General features: G+C 42.6%; 1 protein-coding gene across 43 annotated transcripts in view; it reads left to right on the plus strand.

Annotated features, from left to right (window-relative positions):
• Positions 1–21,885, plus strand: part of CAST (calpastatin) — a 251,044-nt gene that overhangs the window by 155,357 nt on the left and 73,802 nt on the right. For 21 of the 43 annotated variants that reach the window (XM_081498794.1, XM_081498793.1, XM_081498796.1 and 18 more), the window contains one exon: positions 7,964–8,035. In XM_081498794.1, the coding sequence (XP_081354920.1) occupies positions 7,964–8,035 (72 nt within the window). Of the gene's footprint in view, positions 1–7,963; positions 8,036–14,773; positions 15,168–21,885 lie in introns of those variants that run through there. The other 22 variants (XM_081498798.1, XM_081498801.1, XM_081498799.1 and 19 more) reach the window with 4 other exon arrangements.

Here is a 21,885-nt window from a genome sequence, read left to right on the forward strand (position 1 = left end):
CAAGCAATTATTTGAGTATTCCAGCTGCCAAGGGGCTTCCCTGGTGGCTCAGTGATAAAAAAAAATCTGCCTGCCAATGCAGGAGATGCACGTTTGATCCCTGGATCAGGAAGATCCCCTGGAGAAGGAAATGGTAACCCACTCCAGTATTCTTGCCTGGGAAATCTCACGGACAGAGGAGCCTGGTGAGCTACATTCTGTGGGGTTGTAAAGAGTCAGACACGACTTAGCAACTGAGCATGCAAGCACACCAGATACCAAGTTAAACTTTGAGGGCTTTCAGTGTTCATTTAATGAAAAAGTTTTTGGGTAATTGTAGTTCCATCAAGTACCCAAGTTCCACTGGGTAATTTAATTCCATCAAATGTAGCATCTGATCTGTTACTTAAGAGACTGTTGCAAGCTGGAGAATCCCTAGTCCGCTTCCTCTTGAGGGCTGTGACTTTGGTGGAAAGGTAGACAAGCTCCCTTCTCACTCTTTGAGGTGGAAAGGAGAATCACTGGAACTCTGTGACACCTTCACGGCAGTGGAAGGCACCATGACTTAGCTGGGGCAGAAGAAAAGCTCTCACCCGTGGGTTGACTCCATTATCTGTTGAATCTTTGAGGGATGGGAGTCTAAAACCCAGCTTGCTCCTTCATACTCAACTCATCACTCTTAATAGGGATTTATTGAGCTTCTTGTGAGTTTATATTTTCATACAGTTCGGAAATGCTTGACCATTATTTCTTCAAGTATTTTGCTTTGTCTCCTCGTCCTCTCTTCTTTGGGGGCTGTGGTTATGCGTGTATCAGCAGCGTGGGATCGCCCCACCACTCAGTGATGCTCTGTTGTCTGTCCTCTGGCCTTCACTCTCTGTTTCATTTTGGGTGGTTTCTATTGCCGTGTCTCCAAGTTCACTAATCTTTTCTTCTGCAATGTCTCATCGGTTCTGAATCGCAGTGTATTTTTCATCTCAGAATTTTTTTTTTTTTAGCTGTGTGAAATCTTAGTTCTCTGACCTGGAATCGAACCCATGTCCCCTGCAATGGACGTGCAGGGTCTTAACCACTGAATCGCTAGAGAAGTCCCTGGGTGGTTTTATTAAGACATTTGCTATTTTTCTCCTTAAACATACTTTTAGAAAGCTTTTTATTTTGAAATAATTATAGATTGCCAGAAAGTTGCAAGGATAATACAGCTGGTGTGACATACCGTTCACCCCATTTCCCCACTGGTTACATTGCCTACAACTATAATAAGATATCAAGACTAAGAAACTTATATATAGTCTATGCCATTTTATTACCTGTAGATTCACGTAGCCAGCCCTGCAATCAAGATACTATGCTTCTTGCACATTATAGTTTTCCTGTGTATGGAAAAGCCCAAAGTTGCATTTTTCTGCTTCTATGCATGCCTTGTAATTTTTTATTAGATGACAAATAGATGTGATTTTTATATTGTACGAATGCTTTTTGTTATTGTTGCTTTAAGTTTTCCGGAGCTTCGTTCTGGAACATAGTTAAGTTACTGGAGACACTTTGATCCTTTGGGGTTTGCTTTTACCTTTGTTTGGCTGGACCAGAGCAGCTTTTAGAGGAGGAGCCTTTTTCTTCTTCATTCCCTACCCAGTGATTCTGACTGCTGGGAACACGTCCTGGTCCCGGCCCCCGGGAGCCCCTTTGATTATGCCTCTGCTCCTTCCTTCTGGGTATTCTTTCCCCCATTTGGGCTCTCCGCACATGCCATCTCTGGAGCTGACTTTTGCAGCTCTCCTCTCTGGTGCCCTTCCCTTGACCTTTGAATGCCCAGCTTCATCTCCTCAGCCCGGACAGACAGCCATCGCATGATCCGACAGCTGGAAGCTTTGTGGGCAGTAGACGGTGGCAATCACAGTTTCCCTCGCTGGGGGACTCCTTGCTGACCAGTATCCAGCGTCTGGAAACCACTGTAGCATATAGTGGTCTGGGTTTTCTTTAGTTATTTAAGGCAGAAACACTCCTTACTTTTTAATCTCAATTTTCTTACATAAGACTGTCATTAGTGTAAAAGGGAAACAAACCTGTGTTTGCCAGGAGGCTGTGGCCCAGCTTACAAACCGAAGTTCCTTCTTTTGCTGTGAAGGGATTTGAGTTGTTACATTTTTCTCATTTATACACCTGGTCGCTGACTTGCTTGTTTGTTCATTTAGTAATGAGCTTGAGTGTTCTGCAGGCATTTCACTAATATTGAAATATGCCACAGAGGCTGTTGAAATCGCCTATGCCATATCCTCTCCTGACACCTGGTAGTACCTCAGAAGGAGCCTTGCCACTCCCAGAAACACTGAAGTCATGTTTATTCCTGCAGATCTTGATGACCCTGGATCACCCTCCCCCCCACACACTCACACACCATGTGACACTGTCAACACCTGGGGACCCGTCATCTTGGCCAACTGATGCACGAACACCAGGACCTGCTGCTCTGGCTCTGGAAGGCCACACTCATTAGGGAGGCCTTTCAGCACTGACCCCAGAAGTGGTCCCAGGTTCCCCTCAGCTAGCAGTTATCGGGCTTCCCAGGTGGTGCTAGTGGTAAAGAACCCGCCTACAATGCAGGAGACTTCAGAGACACGAGTTCAGTCCCTGGGTAGGGAAGATCCCCTGCAGAAGGGCATGGCAACCCACTCCAGTATTGGCCTGGAGAATCCCGTGGACAGAGGAGCCCAGTGGGCTACAGTCCATGGGGTTGCAAAGAGTCGGACATGACTAAAGCGACTTCGAATGCACATCAGTTGTTGAGTAATCATAGTATCTCTGAGTGTGGGCTTAGATGCATTGCATATATAATTTCATATCATCTCCAGAGTTCCTGTAAAACCAGTCACAGGACATGTTCTCACCAGTCAGAATTGCTGGGTACAGTACTCACTGTATTGAAAAAAAATTAGTTCTGATCTGAAGGCTGCTCTTGTCCAACCTAACAAAGCTTAAAAGCAAACCTCAAAAGGATCAAATTGTCTCCAGGTAATAGAATCATGACCAGTCCTTAAAAAAAAAAAAAAATCACTTTCTTTCCAATGTAAAAACAATTATTTCCCTATTATATAAATGGACTTCCCTGGTGGCTCAGATGGTAGAAAATCCACCTGCAATGCGGGAGACCTGGGTTGGGAAGATCCCCTGGAGGAGAGCATGGCAACCCACCCTAGTATTCTTTCCTGGAGAATTCCCATGGACAGAGGAGCCCGGTGGGCTACAATCCACAGAGTCGCAGAGTCGGACACGACTGAGCGACTAAGCACATGCATTGTATAAATAACAAAGCTCAAAAAAAAATTTTTCAGCAGCCACTAAGACCCATTATCAGTTAAAATTAGATGCATAGGGGTTGTCCTGGGATGATGAGTCTGTCCCACTGCCTCTTGTTCAAGGCCTTGGGCCTCTCTCTTCCCCAGAGCAGGGATTTCTAACCTGTGAGCCACAGACTTCAGGCCACACTTCATCTCATACAGTCCTCTCAGTCTCTCTCTGAGATTCAGGTAGGGTTATTTTCATTGTTTAGGTGAGAAAATGAGTGTTTAGAAGTGCTCATAAACTTGACCAAGGTCTCACAGCTGGCATTTGGTTGCAGCCAGGACTCCTGCCACATGTATCAAACAGCAGGACCATTATTCTAGAGGATTTGGCACTTTTCTATGTAGAGTCATCAGGTCTCAGGCTGGCATGAGGCCTCATTTAAGGGGCCTTTCCTGAGATTTTAGAAGATAGTGATGCAGCAGCTTTGCCTGGCTCTCAGAATTTCATTGTTACTTTGAAAACTTGAATTCTTACTTTGAGACTTGAGTTCTGATTCATTCAATAAAAACTTTTGTTATGAACCACAACATCCAAGAAAGGCATGCCATTAATTCCTTTCATGTCCTCCTGCAACAGCGGATAGGATGGATATAATCTGTGCGTTCTTTATCCATCTTGGCTGCTCAAGATGAGGGGCCTGTTTTATGGGTCTCCTGGCCGGCAGACTCTGAACTTCTTTTGAGATGGGAGAGGCAGCTTCTGGTAGAAGGTGTGGATTCATGGTCTGTGGAAACAGGGCATGTGTCTTCTCAGGAGTCTGCACCCGAGCAGGAAAAATCACACAAATTCCCTATAAATGGACCAGACCTGATGTCTTGGAGTCTAATAGAGGCAGATCTGGCGTGGATGGTTACGCTTCTGCCCCTGTCAACTGTTTTTAAGACTGAAGCCCTATGACAGGCTGGCCTGCTAGGAAGGAGTGACTCAGCCACAGAGAGATGAGGGGCAGACTGTTCCTAACCGTTTCCTTTCTATAAAACTTAGGTTAAACAGAGACGTGCTCATAAATATTAGAAGGAATGCGGTTCAATGGCAAGGGAAAATCTGTTCAGTGGCCTTGAAGAAAAATTAGTTGAACTCAAACTTTGAATTATCCTAGTACTGATGTTCTTATTTAACAGCTTAATCATTTAGAGACCAGAGCGTGTCTGCGTGTTAAGACAAAGGCACAATCCTATGGGAGTGAGCTTGTTTTGAGTTTTCCCTTACTGTGAGTAAATGAATTCCATTCTATCCTAGGGTAGACCCAGCCCTGTCAGAGCTGTGAATATGCAGACCTAGCTGGCTGAGATGTGTGTCCAGGCCAGAGTGGGATTTCTAAGGACTGATGCTGATGGTTGTGTGGGGAGAAGGGGTGTGGGTGAGGAAGACTGCAAAACTTAAGTTCAAGGTGACATGAAGCCAAAGGACTTGGAGGACTTTTCCCACGGAGACAAGAAAGACTCACATGGACTAGACGGTAGGTACCCAGAGAAGGCAGGAAGCAAACCAAGGCCTAGAAGAAACTGGTGATCCCAGCCGACCTGACTGTGGGGCCATAATGAACCCACATCACTTGGACTAAGCATCTTGATTCAGCATCCCGTATCACCTCGTTCCACGTATGACTGTGCCCACCTTGCTTCAGCGGCAGCAACTTCTTTCTGTTCCTCCAGCTTGCTAAACCCAGCCCATCCTACCCCAGGACCTTTATCCATGCCACCCTATCCACCTCGAATGCCTCCCTTCCCCCATACCACTCTTCTATGCTTGATTTATTTAGAGTCAGATCTCAGTCAAATGTCACTTCTTTGTCTATCCTGTCTGAAGGAACCCGCAGCCAGCCACTCACTGTTACATGATCCTGTTTTATTATCTTTACAACACTGTTCACTCTTGGAAATCATCTTGGTTTTTGTTGACTTATTTAGAGTCCGAGTCCTCCCACTGGAACATAAGCAGTACAGGAGTAAGACCTGCTTTTGTTCAATTGGTCATTATATCACCACTGCCTAGAATAGGACCAGGCTTCTAGCCAGGGTTCAGTAAATGTCCAGTGAGTAAAGGGATGGTGGTGGTGGTGGTTTAGTCGCTAAGTTGTATCCAGCCCTTGCGACCCCATGGACTGTAGCCCACCAGGCTCCTCTGGGTTGCCATTCCCTTCTCCAGGGGATCTACTCCACGCAGGGATCAAACCCAGGTCTCCGGCATTGCAGGCAGATTCTTTACCATCTGAGCCACCAGGGAAGCCCTCTTTAATTTCTATCACATTTATCTAGGATTTTTTTCTTCCTCGGGTTGATGGTAGTGTATGAATGCTTGGGAGAGACTACTTAGTCTACAGGTGATACTTTGGAGCCTGGGGCCCCTGCGGAGGCCTCTGAAGGCTCTCAGACACCCATTAAAATGTGTCCATCCTGTTGATTCAGTGGTCACCCTGCAGGGCTCTCAGAATGGTCAACCAGTGGACACAGAACCATTGGACTTTGAGGACAGCAAGCTGAGTGTCATCTTTTCTTCTTGCTAAGGCAGTATTTGCCCTGAAGGGAAACAAGGCTTCAGCTCAAACTTCAGCTCAAATTGTGGCAAACAGTTTCACAAAATTAAGCAATATAAATTTTGCTGAATATCTTATAAATGTTAAAGAATTCAACCAAATTGTTCTCAATTATATATTTTTCAAAATGTGTCCAAAGTTGCGTGTAAGTGGAAATGTAACTCTTTAGGGTGTTATATATCACCTAATCAGCGTGATAACCCCTCCTATGTATTCAATGCTTATAGTACATGCTTCCATGTTTTATAGATGTTGGATCATAATTTCACCATGTTGCATTACAAACTTTATATGCTTGCTTCTCTGAAATACAGATATTCATAAGTAAAAAATACAAGATATCAAGTCCTTGTGAAGAAAGCAACTGTATATTTTATCTTCCCCCCTTGTTTATTATCCTTTTATCACTTAAGTAGTTATATAAAGAAAAAAAACAAAGCACAAGGAAGCACTCTTAACCCCACTTAGAAAATAACCCCATATGAACTTCAGAGATCATATTATGCATGTTACTTTATAATGTGGCTTTTCTTTATGTAAAATATATGTAGAATATATGTAAAATATTTTCATTTAATGCAGTGTTCATCTAAACATGATCTTTAAACAGCTACATGACATTTCATCCTGTAGTTGTTCATAACAGGACCCCTTATGTGGAAGGCAGTGTAGGTAGGTAAGCGAATAAGGTCTGAAATGGACACCTTGCTTTTTACAAGCTGTGACCATGGCCAAGTTATATACTCACCCCGTTCCCCCATCTCCTTACCCACAAAATGGGGATAACAATAGTAACAGCTTTATATTGTGTAATTTTAAGATTAAATAACTTGTTACGCATGGTACATGTTACATGTTGCACATGATGTTATACATGTTACACATGATGATGCTTAGAGCACTTGCAATAGTACTATAATATGTTGTATTATTAGAGCATTATTTTATTATTATCTATAATTTTATTCTGATAGAACAATTACCCTGATACATGGTAAGAACTCAATGTGAAGTGAAAGTGAAGTGAAAGTCAGTCAGTTGTGTCCAACTCTTTGCGACCCCATGGACTATACAGTCCATGGAATTCTCCAGGACAGAATACTGAAGTGAGTAGCCTTTCCCTTCTGCAGGGGATCTTCCCAACCCAGGGATCAAACCCAAGTCTCCCGCATTTCATGCGGATTCTTTACCAGCTGAGCCACAAGAGAAGCCCAAGAACTCAGTAAACATTCATTATTATTCATCACAGTATTCTAACTTCAAAAATCAAAAAACAATATAGGTAATATTACCTGTATTTTAATACTAGAGTGGGTAGTCTATCCCTTCTCCAACAGATCTTCCCAATCCGGGAATCGAACTGGGGTCTCCTGCATTGCAGGCAGATTCTTTACCAACTGAGCTATCAGGGAAGCCCTTATGGGGTGGGTAGCCTATCCTTTCTCCAGGGAACCTTCCTGACCCAGGAATCGAACCGGGGTCTCCTGCATTGCAGGAGGATTCTTCACCCACTGAGCTATCAGGGAAGCCCAAGAACTCAGTAAACATTCATTATTATTCATCACAGTATTCTAACTTCAAAAAGCAAAAAACAATATAGGTAATATTACCTGCATCTGTGAAGAAAAAAAGGCTTTTGCTCTTGTAATATTATTTCCCTAAGGTAAGTTTCTTAGACATAGAATTACATCTTTGATACTTGCTGCTGAGTCACCCTCTGTGCAGGCTGTACTAACGCCTGCTCTGCAGCGCTCAGGGTAAGAGAGAAAGCATGTACCTTGTCCCAGTGAGTGAGGCGGTTCTGGGGGTGCATGGCAGTGGAAAATGGCACCTGCCCATGTGAGAATTTTGGCAGTTTTCCAAAACCATTGAATATTGAACAATTGCAATTTATTCAGTGCACTCTTTCTTTTTAATATTTATATAGTCTTCAGGCTAAGATATAAAAAATTAAACACTTGTTTCATTTTTTTGTGTGCTTAGCGTTGAGTATAGTAGTCTGAATTTTGCTTAAAAAGATATTTGTATTGATAGAAAAATTTGCACTTGACCACATTGCTAAGGTGTCTTCCCTCATTGAAGCTAATATTTTCTTTTTTTCAGAAAAAAGCAACAAGCCTTGGGAGCAGTCAGCCCTCCAGAACTCAGGCTGGTGAAAAAGCCCCAGTCACCAAGGTCAGTCATTTCCTGGACATGAAAAGACACCTACTTTACAGGTGTATCATTAGTGGGTGGGACTTGTAGAGAAAGCAAACATGTCAAGTATGTCACTGAAAATTGAACAGAGTATCATTTCTGTGCTGGTGGGGGAGGTGCAAAGCAACAGGCATGACATTTCTTAATAAGGACTTGATGATTTAAGACCTAATAAAGACATTTGTGTTATTATTCTTACTGGCATCTAATAGTAAGTGTCCAAAAATATTAATCATTATTTTAAATGTTTATAAATAATATTTGATTTTTGCACATACTATGAGTAGAAATATAGTCTGTCCACTTCTTCAGAAAATAATTCAAATTATCTTTATGAGTATCAACCATAGCAGGCTCTTGCTAAATGTGCTATATAATTATCTTATGTAATCCGCTAACAACCTTATAATTATTATTCCTTTATACCCGAGGAAACCTGGGCTCAGAGAGGTTAAGTAACCTCGACAAGATCACAAAGCCAGTAGGATAGAGGTAGGGTTCAAACCCAGGGTTCCAGTTCACAAAAGATGCTGGAACTTTTTGAGTCTGAGGGAGCCTTCTTTGGTAATATAACACTATAAAGTTTTGCAGCTTATAAAAATCACTGAAATGTCATCATTCAAGATAAGCTGTAACTACAGTTTTAGCTAGTATTTTTCAATATATAAAATAGCTATGTTCCTTCCACTTCAGCTGGTGATCTTCTAGTATGTTTAAGATTATCCAAACCTTAACCTGTTTCAGGACTGCCTATACGACTACTGAAAATAAGCATTTTTTCCATTGAAACTGGTAGCTCTCCTATGGAGGGCTGTGGACTTCCTCATTCATGTATGTAACTTGCTTGGTGAAGTGTTCATATTTTAATGCCTCCTGGAACCTTAGATGCTGTCCAAGCCCCTTATAAGTACCCAAACTAAAACCCAGCTGAGACATGAGAAGAGGCTGGGCAAGGTAATCTCTGCTGCCATTGCCCTTGTTAGTCATACTCTCTTGTTTGGAGGTCTCCAACTAAAATAAATTTTCTAGACATGTCCTATCTTTTGTAATATTATGACTTTTATTTAACTTGCACTTTAATTATGCCTCTAAAAATTAGAAGCTTCATTAGTTCAGTCGCTCAGTCATGTCCGACTCTTTGCGACCCCATGGACTGTAGCACACCAGGCCTCCCTGTCCACCACCAACTCCCGGAGTTTACTCAAACTCATGTCCATCAAGTCGGTGATGCCATCCAACCATCTCATCCTCTGTCGTCCCCTTCTCCTCCCACCTTCAATCTTTCCCAGCATCAGGGTGTTTTCCAGTGAGTCGGTTCTTCTCATCAGGTGGCCAAAGCTTCATTAGCCAGACTTCAGTCTCAGGAGATTTTTACTGAATCGTTTGTAAATGGTTTCTAGAATTGTCATTACCTAAACTCTTGGAGTTTCAGTACATTGTCCAGATGTCCTGCCTGGGAAGGGCCTTTATTCATTTCATTCATTCAAACTCTTGGAGGGTCCGTACGTTGTGGAAAATCACACTTAGATATTTTTATTTTGTTTCCTTTGTTTTTGTTTTTTTTCCTCCCTTGAATTTAGTGGTGAGAAGCAGTCCCTTTTATATCTTTTTTTCTACACAGGAGTATCATCCACTCATTTCTAGGTGGAATTCTTGCGAAGACTTTCGCCATCCTCCTCAAACAATGCCCTGCCTCAGGAAGCTGTGGGAGGGAGCTTGGCTGGGAGGTGGAGACATTTAGCCACACAGTGACTGTTTTAGTATTTACTGGCAAACTTGGAATTCTCTCCTTGGCTTCTCCCATCCCATTCTTCTATTGTTCTTTACCACTGTGGTTTCCTGACTGGAGTTCCTTCACCAGTTTCCTGAATATTGGTTTTTCCAGGATTTAATTCTTCATTCCTTCCTTTTTATATCTTTAACTCTGAAAGAGTAATACAAATACACACACACACACACACACACACACACACACACATATACATATATATATATATACTTTCTTAGTTTTTTAACTTTGTCTTTTGATACCAGATTGAAAGGCCTCAGTATCATCATCACTTAAAAATGATCATTTCCATGCATCATTTAATAGCATTTGTGATCCCTTGAAGCCTTTTATTACACAATTAATTATCATAACACACAGGCAGATGATATTCTCCTGAATATCATGACACATGACATGACAATAGCAGATATAATTGGCAGTGAGAATTAGTTCTGGTTTTCTTGATTCTGGACACATTCAACTTAAAAGTTAAAGTAAGTGACAATTTTACAATTAAGAAAAACTTAGTCTGTATTAAAAATTCAGTATTTAATTTGAAGCTTATGTAAGCTGTATATAGCTGTATATTATAGACTGGTTACCATGTATTGCAGAAATGTTTTATGAGAATTCTTACAAAATCAGTAACTATATGTACAAATAATATCACTTCTGCCATGCAGTCCTGGGTTTGGAGGATCCAAAACACTTAAGTGGCATAGATATTTCTAATTCAAAATCATTATTTTAAGGTGTTTAGTGCTTAAAATAGAATTTTTACAAATTAATAATGAGAACTAATGAGGCTATAGAAATTAGACTCTTACTAAATAAATAGTTGTGATCCGTAATCAGTCATGCAGTTTTATTACTGAAAGAGTTCTCAGGCAACTTCTATTGTAACCAGCAACTAGCTCTGGTGAGGAAAGCAAAGTTAAACTTGCATTAGGAATGTTTCCGCAGAAGACTGTGGCTATAAGAAGATGTGATGGGTAAAGTTATCAGTTGCCATTGAAATCTACTCTGACGACTTCAAGCTAAAAAGGAATTCTTAAGGGCTAGCGGGTAGCTCCTAGAGAAATCCAGAAGGCTCCAGCAGAAAGAATCTATTTCACAGCAGGGAACAACGCCCTGCCTCCCTGTGGCAGCTCCTCGCCACCACTGCAGCTCAGCACCTATCACGTGTAGGCCTGGATGCAGGGAACTTGGACACTGCCAACCTTGAAGGCTGGAAGGCCTTCTCGTAACTCAGACCTACCAGTGGGCAGCGCCTCCACTCGGCTCATTCCCGGGCTCACTCGTGTGAGGCACAGCTGATTGGCCAGTGCGGGTCACGTGCCTTAACCCTGTAGCAAGGGAATCTGGGGCTGGGAAGGTTCGGTTCTAATTTGGGAAGGCTTGCACTGTATTGACTGGGCCTCCTTGGTGGCTCAGCTGGTAAAGAATCCGCCTACAACGCGGGACACCTGGGTTCGATCCCTGGGTTGGGAAGATTCCCCTAGAGGAGGGAAAGGCTACCCACTCCAGTATTCTGGCCTGGAGAACTCCATGGACAGCGGAGCCTGGCGGGCTACAGTCCATGGGGTCGCAAAGAGTCCGACATGACTGAGCGACTTTCGATAATGAGGATTTTCAAATGTATTGCCAGCTGCCAGCCATTTACTACAGAAATAGTAAAAATCCCATGGACAGAGGAGCTGGTTGGCTGGGCCACTGTCCATGGGGTCACAAAAGAGTCAGACACGACTGAGGGACTAAACAACAAACAACAGGTTATTTAGCAACATTAGACCTTTTAAACAGAAGAGGGCGCATACAGCTTTGTTCCCAGTTGGAGGGCAGAAGATCTGTGCAGGAATAAGCACCCACCAGAGAATTCCTTCTGTGCTTTTGCTCCTGCTTTGGCCATAAATACCTGTTAACCTTGGCCGCCAGGCCCTGCTTTTCTCATGCATAATGTGAGTAAGGGGCGGGGGGCGGGGAATAAACTCAGCATACTGTGGGAGGCATCCCAGCCGTCAGTGTCATCCTCACCCACAGAACCTTTGGACCACATGTGCTGGGTGAGATGATTCTGGATGCTGGTAAGTAAGCAAGCATTTTTATTTCAATAGTTCTGCATGTGTTTTAGTGTGCTAGGAAAAGTAAAGTAGAACTTCCAAACTCATGATCTCTTGGGTAGTTTTGCTTAAAACAAGGCGAAATGAAGTCGCTCAGTCGTGTCTAACTCTGCAACCCCATGGGCTATAACCTACCAGGCTCCTCCATCCATGGGATTTTCCAGGCAAGAATAGTGGAGTGTGTTGCCATTTCCTTCTCCAAGGGATCTTCCCAACCCAGGGATTGAACCTGGGTCTTCTGCACTGCAGGTAGACTCTTTACCGTCTGAGCCACCAGGGAAGCCAAGGCTAGATATGGTTAAAACGTAAATCTGTTTTTAAAATATTAAGTAGATATAGTTATGCCAGATTAAAAACAAAATAGTGTCTTAGATGGTAAAGAATCTGCCTGCAATGCAGGAGACCCAGGTTCAATCCCTGGGTTGGGAAGATCCCTTGGAGAAGGGAATGGCAGCCCACTCCAGTATTCTTGCTTGGAGAACTCTATGGACAGAGGAGCCTGGCGGGCTACAGTTCATGGGGTTGCAATGAGTTGGACATGACTGAACGACAATAACACACATACACAAATAACCAAGGTTTGGGAAACAAGATTGACAACAGTAAGTATCATTTTAATGTGCATCTTAGGTCAGTGAGGTTTTTATTAAAATGCAGATTCTGACTCAGGAAGTCTGTGGTGCGACTGAGATTCTTTCAGCTTTTCTAACAAGCTCCCAGTTGCTGCTGGTGGTTTGGCAACTAAATTTTGAGCTGCAGAGATGCTGAATTGTGCTGAATGTGGGTAATTTAGATTACTTGTATCTTAGATTACCTAAACTGATCAGGGAATCAGATTATCTAACAGATTAGATAATCTGGTTAAAATGCAGATTCTCAGGTTCCAAGCCACAAAAATATGATTCATCATGGGGGGTAAGGTCCAGACTTTTCTTTATTTGATAAATACCCTCCATTTTTTTCAGTTGCAAGTGATATGGGGGCCACACTGGGAGAGAGGATGAACCTCAGGGACTAGAATAGACATAGCATATCTGGGAACAGTACCGTCCCTCTTCATCTCCAAGGAGAAGAGTCCCTTTCTACCTGTCCTGCAGGATAAGCATCTTTGGAAGTTTTATTTCATAACCATGTAATTAGTAATCTGAACCCTTGAAGAGCTCAGACATACAAACCCTCATTGAGAGAGATATACTGCCTAACCATGGAGCTGTGGGACTCAGGGCTCATCCCTCTTGAGAAGGGGCCCAAGTAAGTCATGTTGGTTGTTTGAAATGTCACTGATAAGCTGAGATTAAGATAAGCTGAGGTAAGAAACAAAAAAAGCAGAGAAAATACCATAAGCCAAAAAGGAATTTAAGCTACATTTTCATTTAGAATAATTATGAGGACGGGGTCTTCTTCTCAGGGAATTATAGAATATTAGAGTTGGAAGGGCTTTTCTTTCACCACCTTTATTTAACAGAAGTAAATGAAAAATGATAATAAATAAGGTGGCTGTGGGGAACACCTTGCAGGAGAAGTCAGTGGGACCCCACCTGCTTTGATTGCTGGGTGATTGTAGGTACCAGCCTGCCCAGATGAGCACTCTTCTGAATGCCAGCTGGCTGTCACCTCTGCCTTGGCTGGACGCAGAGTGAGTCACTGCTCAGCTGTCACTAGTGAGGCCTGAATTTCTGGTCCCCAACCATGGACTACCACCACCTCCTCCCCTCACATCCCCAGCTCCCTGTCTAGAGCCTTTATTGTAACTGATTTATGGCTTTGGGGAAAACTGGCTTCCCATATTTCTTTAAAATTTTATAAGTGTTTTCCCTAACCCCAATCACTTATTTTATGTTTATTAGTTAGCATTCTTCTATTGACTTCCCTGGTGGCTCAGAGGGTAAAGCTTCTGCCTGCAATGCAGGAGACCTGGGTTCGATCCCTGAGTCAGGAAGATCCCCTGGAGAAGGAAATGGCACCCCACTCCAGTACTCTTGCCTGGAAAATCCCATGGACGGAGGAGCGTGGTAGGCTACAGTCTATGGGGTCCCAAAGAGTCGGACACGACTGAGCGACTTCAAGTGTAAATATATTCTTCTATAAGGAAAAGCATTTCCTTATCTCTCCTCAGTATCTAAAGGATATTTATTGCTAGGAATGCGGTGGGAGGGATTGCTACCTGTGTAAGATTAAGACAGAATAGTGACATTTAGCAAAATCATTCCAGACTAGCCAAGGCTACATCTGCCGGCTGATGGAGAAGGGGTAGCTGGCCAACAGAAGAAGGGGTAGGTGGCCAACGTTGTCTGTGTTTCAGCTCGCATGCTTTGAGAGAAGATTCTCAGGGCAGAGAGGAATTTCTTAGTGGTCGGTTAAGTTTCTTGATTGTCCATGAATTGGCTGAGTATATATATATATATATAATGTATAATGTATATATATATATACATATATATAATAAATTTATTTGTGGCGGTATGAATGCATGCATTCTTATTTTATTCAGTGGCTTAAAATCCATTCTTATTTTGAAATGTTTACTCATAATGTATAATGTACAGTAATTCAGTAGAATTTTGGTTCTGTTAAACCACTCTGTAGAAAGCAAAATCTGTTACGGGATATAAAATGTTAATTTACTCGGTAGTTTAAAAAGCAACATTTGGGGGCGTGTGTTCGCACAGAGACAGCCTTGGAGCGGTAGAGCTCTGCCATCAGCGGGTGACCGGTATCGCGTTGTTTTGTTAGCCAGCCCCGGGGATGCCAGCCCCGCCGTTAGGGCGGGTACGCCCCCTCCACGAGCCGCGCGGGGCTTCGGGGGCGGTGCTGCGCGGGGCCGGCGGAGGAGGGCGGGGAGCGGCCTGCGTCGCGCGTCCCAGGACCGCCCCGCCGCGTCCCTCTCCGCGCGCTGGGCTGCGGCTGCAAACTGAAACCCGGGGGCCGAGCGCAATCGGGAATGCAAACGTCCCCAAGCCCGGCTGAAGTCTCCGGGGCCCCCGAAGCCGGACGCGGAGTGAGTACTGGTTTCGGCCGCTTGTCCCCGAGGCTCCGGCGGCTTCCGAGGCGGGCGGGCTCCCAGCCCCTGGACATGCGCCCTGACCAGTCTCTTGACCTTTAAGATCCATCTCCTTCCAGTGGATTCTAAGCTTCTTTGGGTTACTTGCCGACCCCTCCTCCCTGTCGGTGCCGCTGTGGCTGGCTGCTGTACTGGGAATGAATCTGGTAATCGTACAGGGTAGGGTTCCAAAACCAGGGATTTCTGTGACCTGGAAAAAATGCTGAAAAGACAAAAAAAGAAAGAGCGGCAGCTCTGTGGATTCGGTTTGGCTCTGTGATCTGGAGGGATAGACCCTCTCTTCGCTCCACGCCCTGCCCCCTCCGCCGTGGTGACCTCCGTTTTGGAGAATGACTTCACTGTGTGTAACCTCTCTGTGTACCTGATAACATGCTGGGTGTGGCGTGGCCGTGTGGCTTGTTTTGGCTCTCTTTCCTTAAACGCAACCTGAGGCTGTGGTCGGATGACATCACTGAGCGGTACTTTGTACCTGTCTTTCAAGAATGCAAAATGTTTTTGTGAAGATTTGGCAGTTTCTTCTGCGTTGTTTGGGTGGTCCCGTGCCTCAGTTTTAAACGCGTAAGGGGCTGGTTCTTTATTCCCATTTTACAGCTTGAGAAAATGAGGCTGAGAGTTTAAGCAGCGTCCTCCAAGGGTGGGACCTTGAGACCTCTGACTAGTCCCCTAGGGACTCCACCTGTACCTACATCAGAGGCATGGGCCTGTTTAATCGGCAGTTCTAGAAAGTTCCTCCTATATGAGATGTTTTCGAGAGGGAAAACCTCTGCGTTGCAGGGAGGGTCAATAAGGAGTGGCACCTGCTGTTTAAAGCCGGCAAGTTTATTTTCTAATGAAGAGTGCCTCTTCCCGACATGCTGTTTGTGGGAACTGAATTTAACTTTTGCACGCTGATTTTTCAGTATCTAACGGGTATTTATTGCTGGGAATGCGATGGGGAGGAGATTGCTGCCTCTGTAAGATTAAAACAGAATAGTGACATTTAGCAAAATCATGCTCGGTTAGCCAAGGCTACATCTGCCCACTGATGGAGAAGGGGCAGGTGGTCAATAGCAGTGAGGATAGAGCGCGAATCCTGGTGCACGCAGCAGGAACCCCTGATTACTGTTAAGCGCAAAATCCTGGTGCACGCAGCAGGAACCCTTGATGACTGTTAAAAAAAAAAGAAAAAGTGAACTTTGCAGACTGCCTGACAGTGTTTACGAAGCAGTGCCTTCAAGTATAAACATTGTCTGTTTCAGTTCACATGCTTTGAGAGAAGATTCTCAGTGCGGAGAGGAATTTATTAGTGGTCCTTTAGGTTTCTTGATTGTCCATGAATTGGCTGAGTATAATTCTTCTCTCAGCAATGAAGATTTAAAAGAGAACAAGTAAACTGATCATTTGAAAATAATTTAGGAAAACGTTTGAAGTTAATTTGAATTCAGTTCGTAAAGTCAACCAAATATTTGTGTTCTTATTCAATGTTTATAATAACAACTATCTGTAATGCATCACTACTTCTTAGCTGGAAGTATTTACTTTTCCCACAATATGAACCACTTAATTGTACGGTCCTATTTAAATAAAAAGCCCACAACCTATGTTCCCTTGTGTACATGGGTATCTTTGTGTCTTCTCTTTACCTCACAGTGCCCTCATTTTGAAGACTATTTGCATCTGGGATATGTGTTTTAGCATCAGTGTGTCTGGCCTCATAAGAAGGAGCTGTTTTATCCTGTAGTTTTTTATATATTGAATTAATAATCTGCATACTGAGAAAGCACAATGGGTCTTCACAAACAGTCTGTGAATTTTTTTGTCTGTGAATAGCTTTTAACTAAAAAATGTCAGTTACCCAGTGTTTCTCAACAGAGTACTAATGGTATTTGGATTGACAGTTCTTAATTAGGCGGGGCTGTCTTGTTTGCAGTAAATGCCAGAGCATGACAAAAAAGCTCTCATGCACACATTTTAAAATACCCCTTCACTGGGTGCTGCCCCCCCTTGCCCCGTGGATAAGATCAGTTAATACACTATTTTTATGGAAAGCCATAAATATAATTACTCAGTCCCATTGTTTCCAATCTTTAAGGGTCCTTTACAGCATCTCTTAAGACAGGCTGACTTCTGAGCAAGTCCATACGAATATTTGAACCTTGGAGGTTCGGGTGGAGCTATGAGTAATCCTATTGCTAAAGTGACATTGTTAGCCTTGTGCTCTCCTGTTCACAGTAGGCAATAATAATAAATTATTAGCAAGTGACTTTAATAGATTTCAGAAAAAGAACACATCAACACAATCTGTATTAGGTCAGCGTATTAGCTCAGGGGTTAAGATTCTGCCTGCCAAGCAGAAGATGTGGGTTCTGTCTCGGGGTTGGAAAGATCCCCTGGAGAAGGAAATGGCAACACACTCCAGTATTCTTGCCTGGAGAATCCCATGGACGGAGGAGCCTGGTGGGCTACAGTCCATGGAGTCACAAAAGAGTCAGACACGACTTAGTGACTAAACAGCAAAAAAAAAAAAAATCAGCATTAATAGTTATAACTACACTTACTGATAATTACTGTGTTCTAGGCATATATCCAGCACTTTACATGATCTGATATGAGAAAGGGAGGAGGTAGATACCCTTATCATGCCCACTTTACAGATTAAGAGAGTAAGAGCCTGATCTTATAACCACTGCACTGTGTTGTTTCACAGAAGGACATGTTTAACAGCTCTCCATAAGATACTTCCTAAAAAATGAGTTTTAGTGGGTCAAGTTAGCACACTAAACTCTCGTTTGACTATATCGTCTCATTTGGCTATGGTTACTTTTGTTCTTAGAATACCAGCTTTTTACTCTACTGTGAGCACTTTGAAGACAAGATTCACATCTTTGGACCACCATTGCATCTTCCATGGTACCTTCTGCATAGTAACTGCTCAATAAATATTTATTGAATTGAAAAAGAAGATTGCTTTTTTTCTCAGTGTGAACAGAGCCCTAAGATACTGTTGCACTAGTATAGAGATTTATCCTAGGTAGGCAGAAAAGGTTAAACAATATTCGTTTTTGTTCTCTAAGCTTTATGAGCATTTACAGCTTAACATCTGTTTGTCCATTAGCTAAAGATTAGGTAATTGAAAAAGATCCATAATGAACTCTTTTTGTTTAACTTCTACAATGGCCAGTCATGGTGCCGAGGATACAGATGTGAAGTATGGCCCATATAACAAATATAAAGACACAGTGTAAAAAGTGCTCAAAAGCATTGCCATCAAGGTGCTGTGAAGCAGTGCAAGTTTGAAGGAAGGGGGATGAGGTTAAGCTTGGGCCTGTTTTTCTGGGCATTACCATTAGGAAAACGAGTCCCTTAAAGGAGATCTGTAACCAGTCAGTTCAAGGCCGGACTCTTCAGAGATCTGAATACATCCAACTTCCCAAGCGTTGGCTCACCTCATTCATTATTTTCTTGATCTTGTCTTTCCAGGCTCGCCCCTAGCTACCAGTGGAGTTACTCTAATCTCCCCCCTGCACACTTTTCCATATGCTGTTATTGGGACCGAGAGTTTGGATTCATTTTAGGGCTCTCTTGTGAGATGTTCTTGACAACTGTCCCTTGAGGCTCCTCTGTCCGTGGACTTCTCCAGAAAAGAATACTGGAGTGGGTAGCCATTCTGTTCTCCAGGGTATCTTCTGACCCAGGGATCAAACTCAGATCTCCTGTGTTACAGGCAGATTCTTTACCACCTGAGCCACCAGGGAAGCCCAAAAACCATTGAGCTAGGTGTTAGTTGGCTGTGACCGCCAATTCTGAGACCCTCCTTGAAGCAGAGAAGTATAACCCTGGTCCCCAGAACTTCTCGTTAAAAATGCCAGAGATAAAAGCCAAAAACTGTCACTCCTTGATGAACCATGTGAGGAACATAGCCGAGTTAGCAAGCCTGTCCCTCAGCGAGCTGGCGAGCATGCTGGGGAACACTTCAAGTGCCAGGCAGCTCTGGGATTTCTTTCACACTTCCTATGCAGAGGTCCTGTCCAGAGGGAAATTGAAAAACGGAGCACTGCTGCCTGTTTTCTTATCCTGTGATTGTGCTTCTCAGCTGCTCTTTGCCTGCCCTCACAGGGCTTTATTAATTATTAGCCCATGGGAAAGAATCCACTTGCCAGTGCAGGAGACACGGATTCAGTCCCTGGGTCAGTAAGATCCCCTGGGGAAGGAGATGGCAACCCACTCCAGTATTCTTGCCTGGGAAGTCCAAAGGACAGTGGAGCCTGTCGGGCTACAGTCCATGGGGTTGCAAGAGTCAGATACGACTCAGCAACTAAACAAACAACAAAGGTGTTAATGCTTGACCTGGCACAGTGCCCAGTAGCTTGATATAACATTCATTGCCAGCAATCATTATGTATAATTTTAGTATAAAATAATTAAATTAAATGTGTGGATTCCTGCATATTTCACATAGTTTCACTGATTAAAATTAGTCATCATTTTTCCCTAGTCATATTATAAAATTATATCATCTTCTATGTGATGTCCTACTGTAACTTGAGTTTATGTCAATTGGTTCATTAGCTAATTATTGTTAGAAATTTTAGCCATAAAGTGTCCACATATTACTAAGAAACAGTGTACCCACTTGCTGAAGATTTAGAGATCATAAAGGAAAGGTTCCCCTCTTTTGGCTGTCGAGTTTGAGTTCTTCCTTGGTTTCAAGAATTTTTTTCAATTATCACAGTAATGGGTGCTGAATTATTCTCAAATTGTGTTCTTGAGGTAGGACTCCTAGCCTGGCAAATTAGAACCGTCTCATTCTCTAGTCCTCTGACAGTCATATTCTTACACCTCTTCTTGAGTTTCCAAAGACTGAATGTGATGAACATTGATCTACATATTTGCAATTAAAATCTTGGCAAAATACCCCAGTTGATTTCCAGTTGAACCAGTGATAAACCGTAACTTTTCTCTGTGTGTATACCTTCTTCACATTCTTCTACTGACCAATGAACTGAAGGTTTGGTTACTATTTAAAATGGAGAGACAATCAATAGGAAACAAACAAAGGACAAAGGACATTCTGATAATCTGTAGATAATTCTGGAATGCTTTGGGAGAGGGGTTAGGCCCAGCAGTATGAATGTAGTTTGGAGAAGCTTTCCAGGATCTAGATAAATGGAAAATAAAAAGAAGAAAAAACAACTGCTTATTAATTTGTTAAACAACTACTGTGCTAAGTGATTTATATAGGATTTCATTTAATCCTCTTAAGAGTTGCATATTTTGCAACTAGATAAATGGGTATTAGGACAGTTTTTAAAATGAGAAGACTAAGGCTTAAGTAATTGACCTTGAGTCACATAGATCACAAGGTTCTATTTGATTGTAATGCTTTTTTCAGTAGACCAGTCTTATAAAATCCTAGACTCAGTAGTTTATATTCAGGCAGTTTAAATAACTGAGAGAGGAATTTGTATCTAAGTTCAGAAAAGCACTAGAAATTGATATTATGCCCTCAATATTATGCTCAACATCTTAATGCTGTGGAAATTCTGATTGATTAAATTTCCTGCTTCTGTGAAAGAGTATATTGTACACTGATTGGAATTAGCAAATAAGAGTTTTGTTGACCAAGTTTCTTCAGATGTCTTAATGGGCAGTAAAGAAGGAATAAATTACACATCTGAATATAGTGAAATTTTTTAAAAACAGGTAAAATACATAGTGAAAAACATCCTTCTAGTGTCGGAGTGCAGAACTTTTGCTTAGACTTAAGGATAAGCAGCACTGTTCATACTTTTACAAATTTTTTACATATTTAAAATGAAACCTATTTTTGAAAATCAATTCTCCTATTCTATTGAATTTTTTTTTTTTAATCTTAGGGGAAAGTGGGATGAAATGTGGAAGGTATTGATTATTCCCACTGTACAGATGAGGAAACTGAGTCACAAAGCAGTTAGGGAATTTGTGCAAGGTCATACAGCTGGTAGCAGAGCTGGACTTCAAACTCATGTAGTCTGGCTCCACAGCTGTTCTCCTGACTACAGGACATTACCTCTTTAATATTCGCAAAGATTAAGCTTGCTGTTAGTGTACATTTGTGAATTTGTTTTTCTTACGTGGTTTCTAGAACAATGTTTTATTTCACCTTGCATTTTCATTTTCATTATTTGGAAATCAGCTTGGAGAAGGGAGCTTTGTACTAATTCCTGTCATTTAAGTCTTCTTATTAAGAACATGCTTCACTGAGAAGCCAGCTACAAGCATGGCCATGTGACAGGCTCATCTCTCAGGCACCACGCAACTGGCACCATCTCCGTGTTTCCTTACAGGTACCTTCTCAGTTTCGTTAAGAGACACTGAGTCTGTCATCCCTGTAGAGATTGAGACGGGCCATTGGTTTTGTTACACAGCAGTCCATGAAAAGTTCTCATTTCTTTCACTCTCTGTCAGGTTTGTGCCTAACGAATGAATTTGAAAGCACTATGAAAACCAAGCTAAAAGGCTCTGAGGCAACTGTTCACCAGAGCTCAGAATTTTTTTATTCTTGTACAATAATCATATCACCAGTAGCCATATATGCTTCAGATGAGCTCATAATCTTTTAGGATAAATAAGCAATGCATTTCAACCCAAACAAAATTTCGTCATGTAAAATAATATTGCCCTTTCTCTGTCGGATAAACAGTATGAGTGTGTAACTTCTCAAAGCAGTTGTCACCACTGAAATGCTTCACCATTCTGAAACTGAGGAGCACTTTTGAAAGTGAAAGTCGCTCAATCATGTCTGACTCTTTATGACCCCATGGACTCTCCAGGCCAGAATACTGGAGTGGGTAGCCTTTCCCTTCGCCAAGGGATCTTCCCAACCCAGGGATCGAACCCAGGTCTCCTGCATTGCAGG

Source organism: Giraffa tippelskirchi, chromosome 6, assembly GCF_054371585.1.
Source record: "Giraffa tippelskirchi isolate mGirTip1 chromosome 6, T2T-mGirTip1v1.2.pri, whole genome shotgun sequence".
Taxonomy (NCBI): domain Eukaryota; kingdom Metazoa; phylum Chordata; class Mammalia; order Artiodactyla; family Giraffidae; genus Giraffa; species Giraffa tippelskirchi.